Source organism: Zootoca vivipara, chromosome 8, assembly GCF_965207765.1.
Source record: "Zootoca vivipara chromosome 8, rZooViv2.hap1.1, whole genome shotgun sequence".
In the NCBI taxonomy this organism is placed as follows: Eukaryota; Metazoa; Chordata; class Lepidosauria; order Squamata; family Lacertidae; genus Zootoca; species Zootoca vivipara.
This window is the reverse complement of record NC_142591.1, coordinates 7,803,847-7,820,385: the sequence shown is the minus strand read 5'-3', so window position 1 is coordinate 7,820,385 and position 16,539 is coordinate 7,803,847. Positions and strand designations below refer to the sequence as shown.

Here is a 16,539-nt window from a genome sequence, read left to right as displayed (position 1 = left end):
GGTCAATCGCAAAATGCCCGAAAAGTAGGGAGAGGTGAGCGGGTATTCTGATGCACGAGCCGAAAGAGGAAGCTCTGGGTCACGTGCATAGTTATATATAGGTCCCTCAATCCATTTAGACTGGACCCCATTGCCCAGATTAAACCCAGCAACAAGGGACCTTACCAATAGGGTGTTGTGGCTATCCAATATACTCACCCACAACCAGGAGGTCAGTCTCCAGGTCTCACCGCGACACATGCCCTCTTTTAGGGAGGACACGATCATTTCCAGGACCACTGGGAATGTAGGAAGCCCTGTGCCCATTCTCAAAATTGTTCCAGATGAAATATGGGTTTCAGGCCCAAATACCAGTTGTTTATTCCTGATTTAATTCTCTACCCCCCCCCCCCAAAGATATGAAACTTCCTACTTTTACCCTGTTTTCCTCCATGCTACCATGCTCTGGGAAGTTTTTGAAAAAACGCTAGTAAGTCCAGCACACTGCAATCCTTTGCGTGGTGTTTTGTAAGTTGATATGACAACACAATAACACATAGGAGGTGTTCCTTCAGAGGTAGCCTTTGGAGACCCAGAGATCTACTACATGCTTGACCCAGAGGGCAAATGAGCCCTTGGCCTTATAGTAGGAAATATAAAATCATAGTGGTGGGAAAGGCTCTTAGCTCACCCAGCCTCTGGCCTTGCCAAATTAGAATTGTTTCCTTTGGTAGGATTTCTAGGGCTGTGACGAATTCCATTTTAGAATCTCTGTACGAATTGGTTGCTACAGTTTCCCTGCTGCTTAATATTAAATGCAAAGGCGCCAGGTCGCCCCCAAGATTGAGGGGGGCCCTGCACGCATTGCATGCATGTGACGTTACTCATGTCGCACATGGTGTGTGTGGCATTTGGAGGAGGTGGAGCATTCTAGAGGAGCTGCCCACTGAAGCTGGGACACATGACACATAATGCATGTGACATCATGAACATGTGACTCATGCCAGGCCCCTGCAACATTGAGAGGACCTGGCCCCCTTCCAACAAATATTGAGGGGGCCAAAGACACTTCGGCCCAGAGCTGCCAAGTCTCCCGTATTCCCCGGGAAACCCCCGTTTTTCCAGCTGTTCCCAGCCGAAAAAACGTTTTTTTTTGTTTTTCCCCAGTTTATTCTGGTGTGGCGGCCATTTTGGAACTGGGCGGAGCATGCTCAGAAGCGACTTTTGATGCTGCTTTGCCCAGTTCCAAAATGGCTGCAGCGCGACTTCTGGGGCGGCGGCCATTTTGGAACAGGGCAGAGCAGCATCAAAAGTAGCTTCTGAGCATGCTCCGCCCAGTTCCAAAATGGCGACAGCGCTACTTCCGGTCCAGTCCCTTATTTCTCAGGCCAGAACTTGGCAGCTATGCTTCGGTCCCCTAGAGTTGGCACACCTGATTAAATGGACTGGTGCATCATACTGTTAGGAAGTGTTGTTGTTTTTTGGCATTCTTTAAAAATAAATAAATGAGTAAATGCTATCTCTCTTAGGACAGAACTTACATGGAGCGACAATAGCCTTGCATTCCGTGTTGGCTTCTTCCAAGCATGTAATATACAGGCACCCCCCCCCCATTTACGTGGGGGTTACACTCTGGGCCCCTGCACGCATAAGAGAGATTGCATAAAGTGAGGAGCACCCCACTTTAATACATAGCTGTCAAGTTCTCCCCCTTTTTAAGGGAAATTCCCTTATGCTGAATAGGCTTTCTCGCGAGAAAAGGGAAAACTTGACAGCTATGCTTTAAGAGGGAGGGTGTGGGGGAAGGAGAGAAAGAGAGAGAGAGATGCTCATGTATCAAGCCTGTACCAAGCTGTCCTTTGACCAGGGCCACTGCCCGGCATGGCTTCCCTCGCTCACTTCTGGGCAGCAGCCCCAAGTGAAGGAAGGCTAATCTATTTATTTCTTTATTTTGTGGTGACCTGCGTAAATGCAGTTGCACACAAGTGGGATGTGTGTAAGTGTGTGGGGGTGTGTGTGCCTTTACTACAATTTATCCCCATGACCACGTTGTTCTGCTAAGTTTCTTCTACACACCTCCATACATTTCAATATTTCTCCGGTGAAAATAGGGGCATCACATTCAATAATAATAATTTTACTATTTATGCCCCACACATCTTACTGGGTTGCCCCAGCCACTCTGGACAGCTTCCAACATTTATAAAACATTGTTGTTGTTGCCAGGAGGTGATGGGACCAGTGGCCATGATCTTTGTTTTTGTTTTTATGTTGAGCTTCAGACCATATTTTACGCTCTCCTCTTTCACCCTCATTAAAAGGTTCTTTAATTCCTCCTCACTTTCTGCCATCAGGGTTGTGTCATCTGCATATCTGAGGTTGTTGATATTTCTTCCGGCAATCTTAATTCCAGTTTGGGATTCATCTAGTCCAGCCTTTCGCATGATGAATTCTGAATATAAGTTAAATAAGCAATTCCCAATTTTGAACCAATCAGTTGTTCCATATTCAGTTCTAACTGTAGCTTCTTGTCCCACATAGAGATTTCTCAGGAGACAGATGAGGTGATTAGGCACTCCCATTTCTTTAAGAACTTGCCATAGTTTGCTGTGGTCGACACAGTCAAAGGCTTTTGCATAGTCGATGAAGCAGAAGTACAGTACTGTATATGTCTTTCTGGAACTCTCTAGCTTTCTCCATAATCCAGCACATGTTTGCTATTTGGTCTCTGGTTCCTCTGCCCCTTCGAAATCCAGCTTGCACTTCTGGGAGTTCTCGGTCCACATACTGCTGAAGTATGTTTTATATAAAACATAAAAAAACATTAAACATTTTATTTAAAAAAATCCCTATACAGGATTGCCTTCAGACGGCTTGGTGGGTCGGATAACTCCATACCCTCCAACATTTCTACCAATGAAAATAGGGACAACCTAAGGAAAAGTGGGACATTCTGGGATCAAATCAGGAAGGCTTCTCTAAATCAGGAACATCCCTGGAAAATAGGGACACTTGGAGGGTCTGCACCTCCCCTCCATATATATATATAGTGCCTCCGTCACGCAATTCCAGAGCAAGGAACATCATTCAGATACAATAACATGTCATTAAGGACAGCTATTGTAATAAATATGACTATATCAGCCAGTCACCTGCTAGGTGAACCCCACATGGCAATATGCAAATGTGCAGAACCAAATTTAAGATGGGAAAAATGAGTAAGTCAGAGAAACTGAAATTGGCAAATTCACCCAATATATTACACCCAACCCTAGTTGGATTTGGGGCGGGGGGAGGGAATGACCGCCTGCTGTTGTGGGATGACACCACCACTAAATAGACAGTGGGCAGGAGGGAGATGAACCTACTTCATCGGGGGTTTGGGAGCACTTTCACGCCCTCACAAAAAAAAAATAAAGCCAGAAGTTTGCTTTACCAAATTTTCAGCTCAGCGCTAAACAATTCCCATAGTTAGCCCTTAAAATGGGGGGGGGGGTGAATGTTTGCACAACAGGGGAAGAGGGAGATGAGTCTGTGGGTACTCCATGTCTCCCACAACATTACGTTTACTCCAGGCTAATGTCCCCACTTAACTAAGATTTGAGAATCGATCCCAGAGGCTGTTTCCAATTTCTGGTTTACACACACACACACACCCCTCCAGTATTGCTAACCTCAGTTAGCATCGGTGTATATGTAATGTTAAGATTTAATTAAAATTCAGAAGGAAATTTGGAAGAGAGGGGAGAGGATGGATTTGCTCGGGAGAAAGAAATGTGTATCTCCCTAGACTCCCTAGATTTTTTAGTTTTCAGATCCTGATTTGTAGGGAGCCAGTGTTAAGTTTATGAAGGACCTCTGTTGTCTTAAAAAGCTGCTGTACAAATTAAGATTTGTTTAGGAGCTCAGTGTAGGAAAGAAAAATATCTAAAAGGAAGGAGTATCTTCTGAAGGACAATCTGAAGCCATGCTCTCTTTTTTAATTGTGTTTTGTCTTTCTAGTCTGGCTTGATAAGGACACAGGAAGCTGATTACTTGCTGAAACCACTACCTCCAAATATTGCACTTAAACACAACTTCTCTGCTCCTCACGGCCACCGCCCTCATGTACTGTATAAGAGATCTACTGAGCCTCAACTGGCATTTGATAATGAGGTAACTGTGAATGATGAGAGGCAAAGGGAAGTGGATGGTCACAATCATGTTTTTCAAGAGACCCACCATCATCGCAATTCTGAGCGGCGGCAAAAACGGCACTTTTGTGGGAGGCGCAAGAAATGTATGTAAGGACACAGTTCCCCCCCCCCCTGAGTTAATTCCATTGTCTGTGTAGCTGTTGTTAAGATTGTTCATTTGCAGTTCACTTGTTTCTTTCCAGTAAACAAATACCTTCACAAGTAAGAGGTAGGAAGTGAACACTTTGAACCCAAGTGTTGGATGTTGGGGTTGCATGTCTGCCTCAACCAGCAGTCACGTCTGATCACTCCTGTAGTCCAGGCCATCCTGTTGCCATGTTCTGGCTTCACTTCTGACTTTGTTTTTTTGTTCCTAAAGTTAGCACACAAAAGACTGGTACTGAGCTTTAGCACGGTGTTTGTTCCCTAACTGTGTGAGTGGTGATTTGGATGAACATATCACTGTCTTCTTTGTTCTGTCCTTCAACTTTTAGTAAGGTCTTTCAAAACGGTTACATTTAGTTAGGTGCGAATCAAAATATTTGTCAGTATCTTCCTAAACTTCTTTGGCACAATTCAGCCAAATTAAGGAAGCATTAAGTCTCATTGTTTTTTATTCTTTAAGGTAAGCTGCTTAGAGATTTGTATTACTGTATATTAAACAGTATATTTTTTAATAAATACATTTATTTAAACAGGAGAGGTGTAGGTGTGTACTTAATGGACCAGTTTGAAATCAATAGGACTTAAAAAGTAAATGTTTTTGTACAATTTTGAAAAGTTAGTGGCACAGCAGCCTCTGGCAACGTTGCCTAAGCTAACAGGTTTGGTACTAACATTTACTGGAGCCAGGTGAGGAGAACCTTTCGCCCTCTAACTGTTGCTGAACGACAAGCTTGGCCAATGGTCAGAGATGATGGAAGTTGTAGTTCAACAACATCTGGAGGGCCAAAGGTTCCCTGCACCTGAGTGAAGCAGTGTGGTTCCTGTCTCCATCCTATATTTCCGCAGTGTATATGGGAAACCAAACAGGAATGATTAATAAAGTTCTTTACAGTGTGCTTGAAACACTAGATGGGAAAGAAAGGGATGTTAAGAACCTTAGTGGTGTTAAGTTGCTTAAAAATATCAGTAAACTCCACTGCGCTCTGGAAAGGTATCAAATGCTTGCCACAGGTTCTTGACCCTTCCCAGGGCTATGGGTCTCTGAGATCTTAACACAAGGCTTTCATTGCTACGTGAGATCCATTAACTTGTGGGTAGCTATGCTGTGGCCATCAAGATGATGCTGGATTTCCTTTGGTCCCCGCCAGCATGGCGAATAGTTTTGGGATATTGTAGCCCACCTACATCTAGAGTACCATAGCTTAGCTACCTCTGCTTTAACTGGAGACACTAAGGTGCTCTTCTGCCTTAAAAATGGATGACATGCTCTGCTATAATTCTTTCCCACTACATGGGAGTTACTTTTCGGGAGGCTAGTATAATCCTGTTCACATGTTTAGCTCTTTGATTTGACGTTGCTCTGTGAAAAACACAGCTTTGGTTTTACTTGGACACCTCCTGTCTTGCTTCTTCCAGATATGCCCCAGCCTCCAGATGGAGACACTTATATCCTGCCAGATGAATATGGATATCTACTGCGAAGCAAACGATCTCTTATGAAGGCTCAGAAGAGCAAAGAGCTGAATGTTGAGACCTTGGTGGTGGTTGACAAAAAGATGATGCAAAACCACGGCCATGACAATATTACTACGTACGTCCTGACTATACTCAATATGGTATGATATAGTCCTTTTTCTTGAGACACATTGGGTGATGGATCCAGATTCAAAATTAATATTGTCACTTTATAAGGATGTTCAGCCACTAGTTTGTACTCTCCTCACTCCTCCAGATACTTTCTGGAGTGAGGCTGAGAGCATCCCCACCCCTTACAGCAACTTAAGAACGCTGCTTGAAACACAGAGGGGGGGGGGACGACCTCACTGTGTTTCAAGCTGCTAAAGTGTTCCTAGCCTGAATGCTTTGTGGCATGTCTGATTTAGTTAATCTTTAGTTTTCCTGAGAGTGGAGCGATGAGATCTGTGCAACATGGAAGTAAAAGTTAATGGACCACAAATGTCGCCCTTGTTGCACATTGTTTTGTGCCCTGCAACCCTGAAATCACTTACCAATTTTGCAGGAGGGAGGTTACTCTGATGCGTATTGTATAGGTTTCTTTCTCCTTTAAAGTACGGGTAGGATCTGGCAAAAATTGGGCACGTTTAAGACTCATTGATTGCAGCGAAAGTGTTGGGCATGTCTTTTGGGGCCAGCTCATTTATAGAAGCAAGCTTAGGCAGCTACATGGGCTGCCAAACTTCTAGGGGTACCACCTCCCTTAGCTGTGTAAATGTCTTGGAGAAAGAGCAACAGCCTCTAGTTGGAGGAGGCTGACAATCCATGCATCCAGGGAACAAGACCAAGAGCTTTCTGATCACTATCAGGGTGTGGGCATCCAGGATGTAGACGTAGTTGTAAAAAGGAGGAAGTGGCAGACATTATAAATGGAAACAAGAAAATAATGCCCCAGGCCACCCTTGACCATTAATGTGCCTTTTTGTTCTGTTGCTCAGGGAGCAATCTTGTGCATAACTCCCCCTTTGAAATCAGTAGGGTTTAAGTACATGGCTTTGGTTAAATTACATTGCATTTAAAAAAAAAACAACCCAAAAAAAGAATTGCAACAATCTGTTGTCACGTGTAACAACAACAAAAAGAAAGAGTCTTGTGGCACATTAAAGGTAAACATATTGTGGCATAAACATTGATAGGCCAGATACATAAGCAAAGTTACAAAATATATATATAAGGGACCCAGGTGGCGCTGTGGGTTAAACCACAGAGTCTAGGGCTTGCTGATCAGAACATCGGCGGTTCGAATTCCTGCAACGGGGTGAGCTCCCGTTGCTCGGTCCCAGCTCCTGCCCACCTAGCAGTTCGAAAGCACATCAAAGTGCAAGTAGATAAATTGTAATCTGGCGGGAAGGTAAATGGTGTTTCCGTGCGCTGCTCTGGTTCGCCAGAAGCAGCTTTGTCATGCTGGCCACATGACCTGGAAACTGCGGACAAACGCCGGCTCCCTTGGCCTATAGAGCGAGATGAGCGCTGCAACCCCAGAGTCGGACACGACTGGACCTGATGGTCAGGGGCACCTTTACCTTTACCTTTAATATATATATAAATAATTTATATATAAATAAATATATAAATGCATTGTTTAAGGGGCACATTTTCAAGCACTTTTCCATAAGCAGGAGACAGCAGTTTCTGTATGAAACCAATAGATTGTATTCTAGCCCCGATTCTGAAATATGAGAGGCCCCTCAGTGTTGGCATCCCACCAGCTCCTGAAGACATACCTGTTTAGGCAAGCGGTTCCCTGAAGAGGGCTTCTGGTTTTGGTGTTTTAACTGTTTTCAGTGTTAAAGCTTTTAAATTTTTGCCTTATTATATATTTTAATTAAGCATGTTTTAATGCCCAACGGATTTGTCATTGTATATTTTGATTACGTATTGATTTTATAATTGTAAACTGCTTAGGCACCATTTTGGCATATAAGTGGTATATAAATCAAATAATAAAGATAATTAATTTTTTCACAGCAGATGATGGTACTGCATTAGCTTCATCGGCTTTCATTTTTGGTATTTCCTCTTAGGTTTCTGCTTTGTTCAGAGATGGAACCATTGGAGGAAATATCAATATCGCAGTTGTTGGCTTGATACTTTTGGAAGAAGAACAGGTAACCGCTAATATTGCACCGTTTTCTTTGAAGCTGAATAATTAAACATCGTTTTACTATTAAAGGCCCCCATTCATTATTGTCAAAGTTCAATCTGTCAGACTTACGACAGACAGGGCCGATGCTAGGGCTTTTTGCGTCCTAAGCAAAAACAGCTTCTGGCGCCCGCCCCCCCCCCCCGACGCATGTATCATGGCACACACACAACACCGCTCCTGCGTCCCCTCCATTGGCGGGAGGAGCGCGGGCCAAGAAGGGAGCTCGGCGCCCTCCCACCTGTGGAGGGGACGCTTTGAGCTCCTCAGCGGCGGCTGCAGCGAGTGAACGGCAGCGGCAGCGCCCATAGCTGAAGGCTTCAGCTGCGGGCGTTGCCGCCGCTTGCTCACTGCAGTCGCTGGGGAGCTCACAGCGTCCCCTCCGTGGGCGGGAGGGCACTGAGCTCTCCTTTTGGCTCACGTTCCTCCCGCCTATGGGGGGGATGCTGTGAGCTCCTCAGCGAGCGGGCGGCGGTGGCAGCAGCGCCCACAGCTGAAGGCTTCAGCTGCAGGCGCTTGCTGCCACTACCACCACTGCTCGCTCGCGCTGCGGTTTAGCCGGGGCTGCTGCAGAGGCTCCTCACTCACCCCAAGGAGTTTCTCTCCCGGCCTCGGGAGTCGCGCCACCCTCTGCCTGATTCCCCGCCACCATGGAGCCTGGAACAGCCGCTGCTGCTCAGCCGGCAGCCTCCACCGGAGCCGCAGCGCTCTTCCTGGCTGCGAGCAAGCAGCAGGGCTACTCCGAGCTGCTCTTGCTTTGCGGCAGCGGCCAAGCTGCGCCCGAGGTGGGGAGACCGGCGGCGGCAGAGAGCGTTTGTGAGCGGGGAGACACAGCAGCGCCCCCTGCATTCTGGCGCTCTAGGCCGTCGCCTATTTCGCCTTTATGGGCGCACCAGGCCTGATGACAGAAATAATTTTGCAAGAGTGAAACAACTAAACTCTGGCTGGCGGGAGCCGTGACTCAAGCCGCCATGACGCCATCTTCCACCAACCCTCTCCTTTTCAAGCACAGATTTCCGTGTTTCCCCCATGGCTGAGAGTTGTGCCAACTCCATGCTCAGTTCTAATCAGGGGTTGGTTTTTAGTGATCATTGTTAACTGGCTCAATTCTAAGCAACCCATGCTTAGTGTGGACTGTGGTTAACCATGATGTCACCAGAACCCATACCGATGGTTAGAGATGGTGGATAAATGTTGTGTGTAAAAATGAAGGTTCAATATGAACTCTCAGCTCACTCCCAGTCCCCAACCATGTGTGCCTAACTCCACTAAACACACTTTGATTTGGAGCACGCTTCAAAAATGACCACTTAAGGAAGCACTTAAAAACTCCATACTTGGAGATACAGAACCCTGGATCGTTCCTACATTGAGCCCCGCAAGAACAGTTCCCGATCCTCACTATTCCAGCTGTTACAACTGTGTCGACAGGGACATGAAAGCCTACTCTCCCTTCATTTACTTGCCTCTTTCCTTTTTTTGTTTTTGAGTTGTGCAGTAGAACGCTCTACTAGCAATGTAATGCTTCATTTTATGTGCTGAGCGATCAGGACTCCTTAAGTGACAGGTTAATTACATTGAATGTTTAGCTTTTCGTGCTTGGACCACGTCCAACATGAAAAGGGTAAGGAGAGTAATCTTTTGATCTTACACCTGTGATATAATTTTCCTTTACATCTTATGCTTAAAAATTGCTGCTCTGTAATTGTAAATCTGTTGCTTACTGCCCCACTGCTTAACAATTCTTTCTTTTGCAGCAAAGGGAGTTAAAGGAACAGGTAGTACTTGTTAATTTTATAAGGGCAGCTTTTAGTTAGTTACAGCATAATTCTAACCATGCCTACTCAGAAGTAAATTATGTTAAATTCAAATGGAGTTTACTTCTTGGTCAGTAGAGGTTATGTGAACACTTTGGACCCAATCCTGTCCATTGGGTACTCTTAGCCCCATCCAGAGTCCAATCAGGCTCTGCTGGCTTTCTTGACTTTTATCCTTTCTTCCTGTTATTATGTCATATAACAGATTTTGTAAAAAGGAGGTAGAAATATTGGACAAACATAATAATACCTTCAGATACAATATTATTATTTATTTTAAATGATTTTTACAACCTGTTTCTGATATTTTGGAACCCGTGTTCCTCTCCCTTACTGTTTTTTTTCCCTAAGGAGGAACCTAGAGTTGAGATTCATACTATCATCTAGTGCTTATATTTAATGATGACATACAATATATTTCAAATTTGGATACCACAGTTCATATAGCATATACAGTCGTACCTTGGTTTTCAAACAGCTTACTTCCTGAACGTTTTGGCTCCCAAACGCCACAAACCCGGAAGTGACTATTCCGGTTTGCGAGCTATTTTTGGAAGCCAAACGTCCGACGGGGCTTCTGCGGCTTCCAATTGGCTGCAGGAGCTTCCTGCAGCCAATCAGAAGCTGTGCTTTGGTTTCCGAATGTTTTGGAAGCCGAACGGAGTTCCGGAATGGATTCCATTCGACTTCCAAGGTACAACTGAAGAACGCTGATCGACAGGTCAGAGCAAATGGCCATTTGGGAAAAACCCAAATCGCGGTTTGCTCTGTTTGAGAGATAAAAAGCAGCGTCTGCCCAGGGTGTGCACACATGCCGGGCAGGGTACAGAGGGTGAATGGAGCCTGCTCCACCAGCCCTTGCCACTGGAGCCAAGTGGGGCCACACTGTGCCGCCTGCCAGCCCACAAAGGAAGAAGCTCAGCTGGCTGACGCAGCCCTTGGCGGGCAAACCCCCCTGACGCCCGCAGAGAGGAGTGCTGGGCCAGGCTAGGCCACACTGGGGCCACCCCTTGCCCGCCTCCCTTCCTCTGTGTCTGCTCACCGTCTGTGCAAGGAGAGAGCAAGCTCTGGCCGAGCGGCCATTCAGCGAGGGGGCCAGGGACATGGCGGTAAGGCCAAGCCAGGCTCCGAGACCGTGTCTTTCCCTTTAAACACCTGCTTGTTTTTATCAACTTGCCCACAGCTACAAAACGGAATCTCATTCCCGGTTCCCATTTTAACTCCCGCGGTGGACTTTTTCTTCTGTTTGACTCTTCCGTTCAGCCGGGGCTCGTGATCAATCACCACGCTGACCATACCCTGAGTAGTTTTTGTCAGTGGCAGTCTGGGCTGATGGGGAAGGATGGGAGCCGCCACGACCATGCAATTTTGCTTACCGGCCTAGATATATGTTCCTGGAAGAACGAGCCATGTGATACCTTAGGTGAGTCCTTGCTGGCAACCTCCTGTGATCCTCACTGCCGAAGCATTAACCCCTGCTCCTAAAAGTCCTCGGCAAAATCAAGGTGGTGCTAAATACCTAAAATCCGGTGTCCAGCTTGACACTTAACTGGGTAAACACATATTGGCCCTATTATTTCACAACTGGCTGGCATGATTACCCTCTAGAAACTGAAGGGTCCTAGACCCTATCTTGCCCCCTGAGAATTGCTACCCACCATGTCTGTGGAGGACCCAGGTGGCGCTGTGGGCTAAACCACTGAGCCTAGGGCTTGCTGATCAGAAGGTCGGCAGTTCGAATCCCTGTGACGGGGTGAGCTCCCGTTCCTTGGTCCCAGCTCCTGCCAACCTAGCAGTTCGAAAGCACGTCAAAGTGCAAGTAGAGAAATAGGAACCGCTATAGCGGGAAGGTAAACGGCGTTTCCATGTGCTGCTCTGGTTTGCCAGAAGCAGCTTTGCCAGAAGCAGCTTTGACCTGGAAGCTGTACGCCGGCTCCCTCAGCCAATAATGCGAGATGAGCGCACAACCCCAGAGTCGGTCACGACTGGACCTGATGGTCAGGGGTCCCTTTACCTTTTCCTTTAATGGGCATCTGTAGGAATAGAATTTGAGGGTTGGCATAGAACAGGGATCTTCTGTCCCGTCCCGTCCCCCCGGTCGTCGTTGTCCCCCCCCCCCGTATTCCTGGAGCTTTTTGGAGAACGATGGAATATATAAATAAATAAATTGGGGTTCCGCAGTCCAAAACCATACCGGCTCACAGTGTATACCCATTTGATTCCTCGGGGCAGGACATCGGTGTGATAAATGCTGGAATGAAACACAACCATCACAAGCTATCAGATGTTTGTCATGGGTTTTTTGCAATATTCAGGTGATGGGGGAAGAGATGCCTCTGTTTTGTTATCCAGTATAATAGCTCTGTCAATACCTCTGGTCAGGAATTAGTGGTGTGCTCAGGGTGTGTGGGGTGGGTGTGAGAGAGAGCAGGGATCCAGTTGTGCACTGAAATACATAAAAGCAGAGAAAGCAGTTCCTTTCGCATTCATATCACAACACGGAAGCTGTGTGACGCTGGCAGCGACAGTCTACTTTGCAAAGCCCAAGTATTACATATGCATTTTGAAGCCAACAGACCAAGTTCTTTTGGATTTTCTTTTTCGGTATTTGTTAAACTACCATTCACAAAGAAGTGTTTCCTAATGAATGCTGTTTTCCCTCCCTTTACATTTAATTTACCAGGATTTGCTCCAATAAATGGAATGTGCAGTAAATATCGCAGCTGCACAGTTAATGAAGATACTGGTCTTGGCCTGGCCTTTACTATTGCTCATGAGTCTGGACACAAGTAAGTTTGTATGCATGTATTTCGAAAGAGATACTAGATGCTTGTTTGTTTGTTTGTTTGTTTGTTATTTTGCAGCATCCTTTCTAACAAGTGAAGTAGAAATTCGTTGTGCTTCAGTTAAATATCAGGTGACAAGCCAAATGACTGTTTGTGCTACCGTAACTATGGTTAGAATTCAAACTGTGATATGATCTTCCAAACAGGTCTGCTTGTTTGCCTTCGTTTTTCATCTGCTCAGCGTTTCAGAGTTCAGATTCTATGGCTTTGGGGGCTGGAACGATGGCTGTGACTATCGTTCTATGTGAAGCATCGTATTGGGTAAAAGTATTCAGCGGGAATTTTCAAAAGAGTCCTTTAAAATTATTGATGGTTCTTTTCTATAAAAAAAAACTTGTCAGGATTAAAAAATGGTGCACAACAGAGAAAGCTCTCTTACGAATTTGCAGTTCTGAGTGCTGGTATTATTAGGCAGTATTTATATAGAGAGAATGCAAGCTATCGTTTTTGCCTCCTGCAGCTTTGGTATGATCCATGATGGAGAGGGAAATATTTGCAAGAAGTCTGAAGGTAACATCATGTCACCCACACTGGCAGGACACAATGGGGTCTTCTCATGGTCAGCTTGTAGCCGTCAGTATCTCCACAAATTTCTAAGGTATGCATGTTGTGGAAATGAGAGTTGATTCACTGAAAACTTTGCTTCCAGCCCCCCACACTTTTGAGAAAGGGAAATCTGGATGTTTTAACTTACCTGTGGCTCAGTAGACCAGAGCAGATAGATAACATTCATAGATCTCTTTGGATAGTGGATTGCCTGGGCATTCACTAGGCCCCAAGACCAGCCAAGGGCCCACGGTCGCAAGAACGCTGCCTTTCTCACTATATGGAACAAAATGAAAATTAGAGGGAATCTGTTTTAATGTTCTGCCTCCTCTAGATTCGGGGCAACTTTTCTACTCCATTTTACTAACTAGTGTTTGCTTAGGTAAGATATAAGATAAGAGTCAGAAAGGTTGTCTTAAACAATTTTTAATCAGGAAGGATTACACTTCACTTGATAAAGGATTTCCTCAAAACATGAGGCTCTTAATCTCAGGGCTGCGGGTTTGAGCTCAAGGTTGTCTCCTCATGCACCCATTTACCCCTCACAGCAACCCTGTGAAGTAGGTTAGGAATATGATAATATGACTGTCCCAAGGTCACCCAGTGAGCTTCGTGGCTACAGGAGATTTGAACCTGTATCTCTCGACAAAGTATTTCACTACTTTGGGGCTGCGATCACATCTCAGTTTATTCCGCTTTCCTCATTGCTACGTTCTGCATTATATTTGATCAGTCACATGGTGTAAAATCTACAACTGGAACAATAGTGGAATGTGGTGCAAATTTGGTGTTCATTCCCATGTTACAGTAAGCCCACAACTTACATGCATTTAATTTGTGTGGATTCAGCTTCACGTGCTTGGCAAAAAGAAGAAAGGAAGGAAGGAAGGAAGGAAGGAAGGAAGGAAGGAAGGAAGGAAGGAAGGAAGGAAGGAAGGAAGGAAGGAAGGAAGGAAGGGGCTGGCGTCCGGAGAAAAATACTTAGGCAATCCTATTCAGCATTGAACCCAATGTGTTTTGACCATATGTGATTTTGGCTTTAGGCATGATCCCCAGAACATAACCCCCCCCCCCCACACACACACAAGTTGTGGGCTTACTGTATTTGCTTCCAGGGGGTAAAAATCCCTTTTGCAATTATTAAGGATATAAGTGATAAACTTGTGCTAGATTCTACGGTGGTTCCAAAGGTGGCTTTTACATCGTGTGAATGCTCAAATATAATGTGGGGATTGACAGATAGAAAAATGTTGTGAAAATGGAATCAACTTCCATGTGAGTGAAGCACTGGTAGATGACTATGCATTTCTTAACAGATGCACCCATAACAGGGATCTGCTCAGCTTTCTGAAAACAGCAAGCATTCAGTGAATGAGCTTGCAGTAAGTTTCTGAGTTGGTGTGCTTTTCTGTCATTTGTTAGATAGATGCTGTGTTGCAGATGCTAAGAGGTTCCATGCAGAATCCCGCTGTGCTAAATTTCTCTCAGTCATGCTAATTGTGTTGACCACGTTGTCCTGTCGTGCTTCCACTATTAATAGCAGAAGATCTCATCCCATTTAGTGATGCCTGTGTGGTGGAACTTATTTTAGGAGAATGGGTTAATGTTAGACTCGGCCACTCACACATCTGATATCCCCAGGATGTGCTCATCCTGTTTTTCAACAGCACAGAATTGAAGACAACTAGATGCAAGGCAAATTACTGATCTGATTTTAACCAGAGAGTTGTTGAACACCGGCCATTGTCAGAATTAAAGAAGTTGAGAGCTAACTTCATTGCTGTTCCAGGCACAGTTTAGCCCTCTGCACATTCTCAGCTGGTAGCATTAGATATGCTGGGGCTCTGATGAGAAAAGATATCAAATGGGGCCGGCCCACCCATTAGGCAAGGTGAGGTGACCACCTCAGGCGACAGCATCCACAGGGGCAATGGGTCCCAATGTGGAGCTCCATTCCCTCTTTGTTCCTAATGTTGTTCTTCCCTCCTGCTTTTTCCTTGGCCAGGAGGGGGGGCACCATTTTGTGGTTTGCCTCAGGCACCAAAATGTCTTGGGCTGGCCCCAATATCAAACATGCTCATCTGAGTGCTGATTACAACGGGGAGTTACGACATACACACCCAGGTCCGGCAGACTTGATGTGTTCCCGAAACCTTGAGAATGATTTGTGAATGGTTTTATTTGTAGTTAGTTAGTTAGTTAGTTAGTTAGTTAGTTGTTACGCTTCTCGACCAGCATACACATATATACATAAAACAATCCAAAATACAATCTAAAATATAAGCAATAAATATAAATCATTTCAACCATTATAAAACTTATTAGATAAAAGAAGATATCACTACTTGGGAGGCTACAACAAATGGTAGCAATGGATCATCTTTGGCTCTGTCCTGAAATTTTTGAGCGTTTTATTTGTAGTTCTTTAAAAAAATAAAAAATAAGTGGTTTAGAAATGCTTTCAAATAAATAAAAACAAATACTTCCTGTGATGTAAAAAAACAAACACATTTACTTTGATACAGGAAAGGAACACATCAAAACTGTCTGCTTTTATTGCCACCAGCAGTAGTAGTCCAAGGAAGTTTTACCCCAAAATCTAGGGCGAAAATAGATGTCTTTGAAGGTGCTACCAATGTCCTCTGCACCCTATTATATTGGGGTGACATCCAGGAGGAGAGGGTTGTTCTTGGTAGGATGTTGTTTGTCTCTTCAGTGCTTTCCAGTAGCCTTAGGACACAGCTGTCCTCTCCAGTAAAATGGTCTCAGCTGAGGAACAGAGGCTGCAGCGGAGTATCTTAGCTCAAACAATAGTATGGAAAGATGGCAGCGGTTGCTCCTTTTGCCTTCAAGAGTCAGAGCAGGCCAGAGCAGACCAGCCAAGAAAGCTTAAGGAATAGCTTCTCTTAACACCCCAAATACCAGCTCACAATTCTCTCACACCTCTTTTATCTCAGCCCAAACCTAGTCATTTCAGCCAGAATGTGACACTCCCATATTGCTATTTCCTTTCATTCTTTTTTTTTTAAAAAAGTAATTTTTATTGGTTTTACAGAAAAAAAGAAAACAACACTTTAAACACAACAAATACAAACAAAAATAACAAGAAAAAATAACATTACAGAAATGACAATAAAAACACAAAAATCAAAATACTATAATTCTTTTCCTTTAACATTGTAAAAGGGGACGTCCTCGAGTTCCCTCTACCTGCGGTACAGTTCTCATTCCTCTTTAGCAATTTCCAGTTCATTATTTAAAACTCCTTCCAATTTCAGATCTCTCATACAACAATTCATTTAACATAATTTTCAAACCCGCAGTTTCTATAAACTTCTAAATCTAATCTCAAT

The 16,539-nt window shown here is 44.7% G+C and overlaps 1 protein-coding gene across 1 annotated transcript in view; it reads left to right on the top strand.

Moving 5' to 3' along the window:
• ADAMTS16 (ADAM metallopeptidase with thrombospondin type 1 motif 16) overlaps nt 1-16,539 on the top strand; it is an 86,081-nt gene that overhangs the window by 16,181 nt on the left and 53,361 nt on the right. Inside the window, exons 4-9 of the mRNA XM_035101543.3 lie at nt 3,982-4,258; nt 5,736-5,935; nt 7,859-7,942; nt 11,058-11,217; nt 12,478-12,583; nt 13,101-13,238. Of these exons, the coding sequence (XP_034957434.3) occupies nt 3,982-4,258; nt 5,736-5,935; nt 7,859-7,942; nt 11,058-11,217; nt 12,478-12,583; nt 13,101-13,238 (965 nt within the window). The remainder of the gene's footprint in view (nt 1-3,981; nt 4,259-5,735; nt 5,936-7,858; nt 7,943-11,057; nt 11,218-12,477; nt 12,584-13,100; nt 13,239-16,539) is intronic.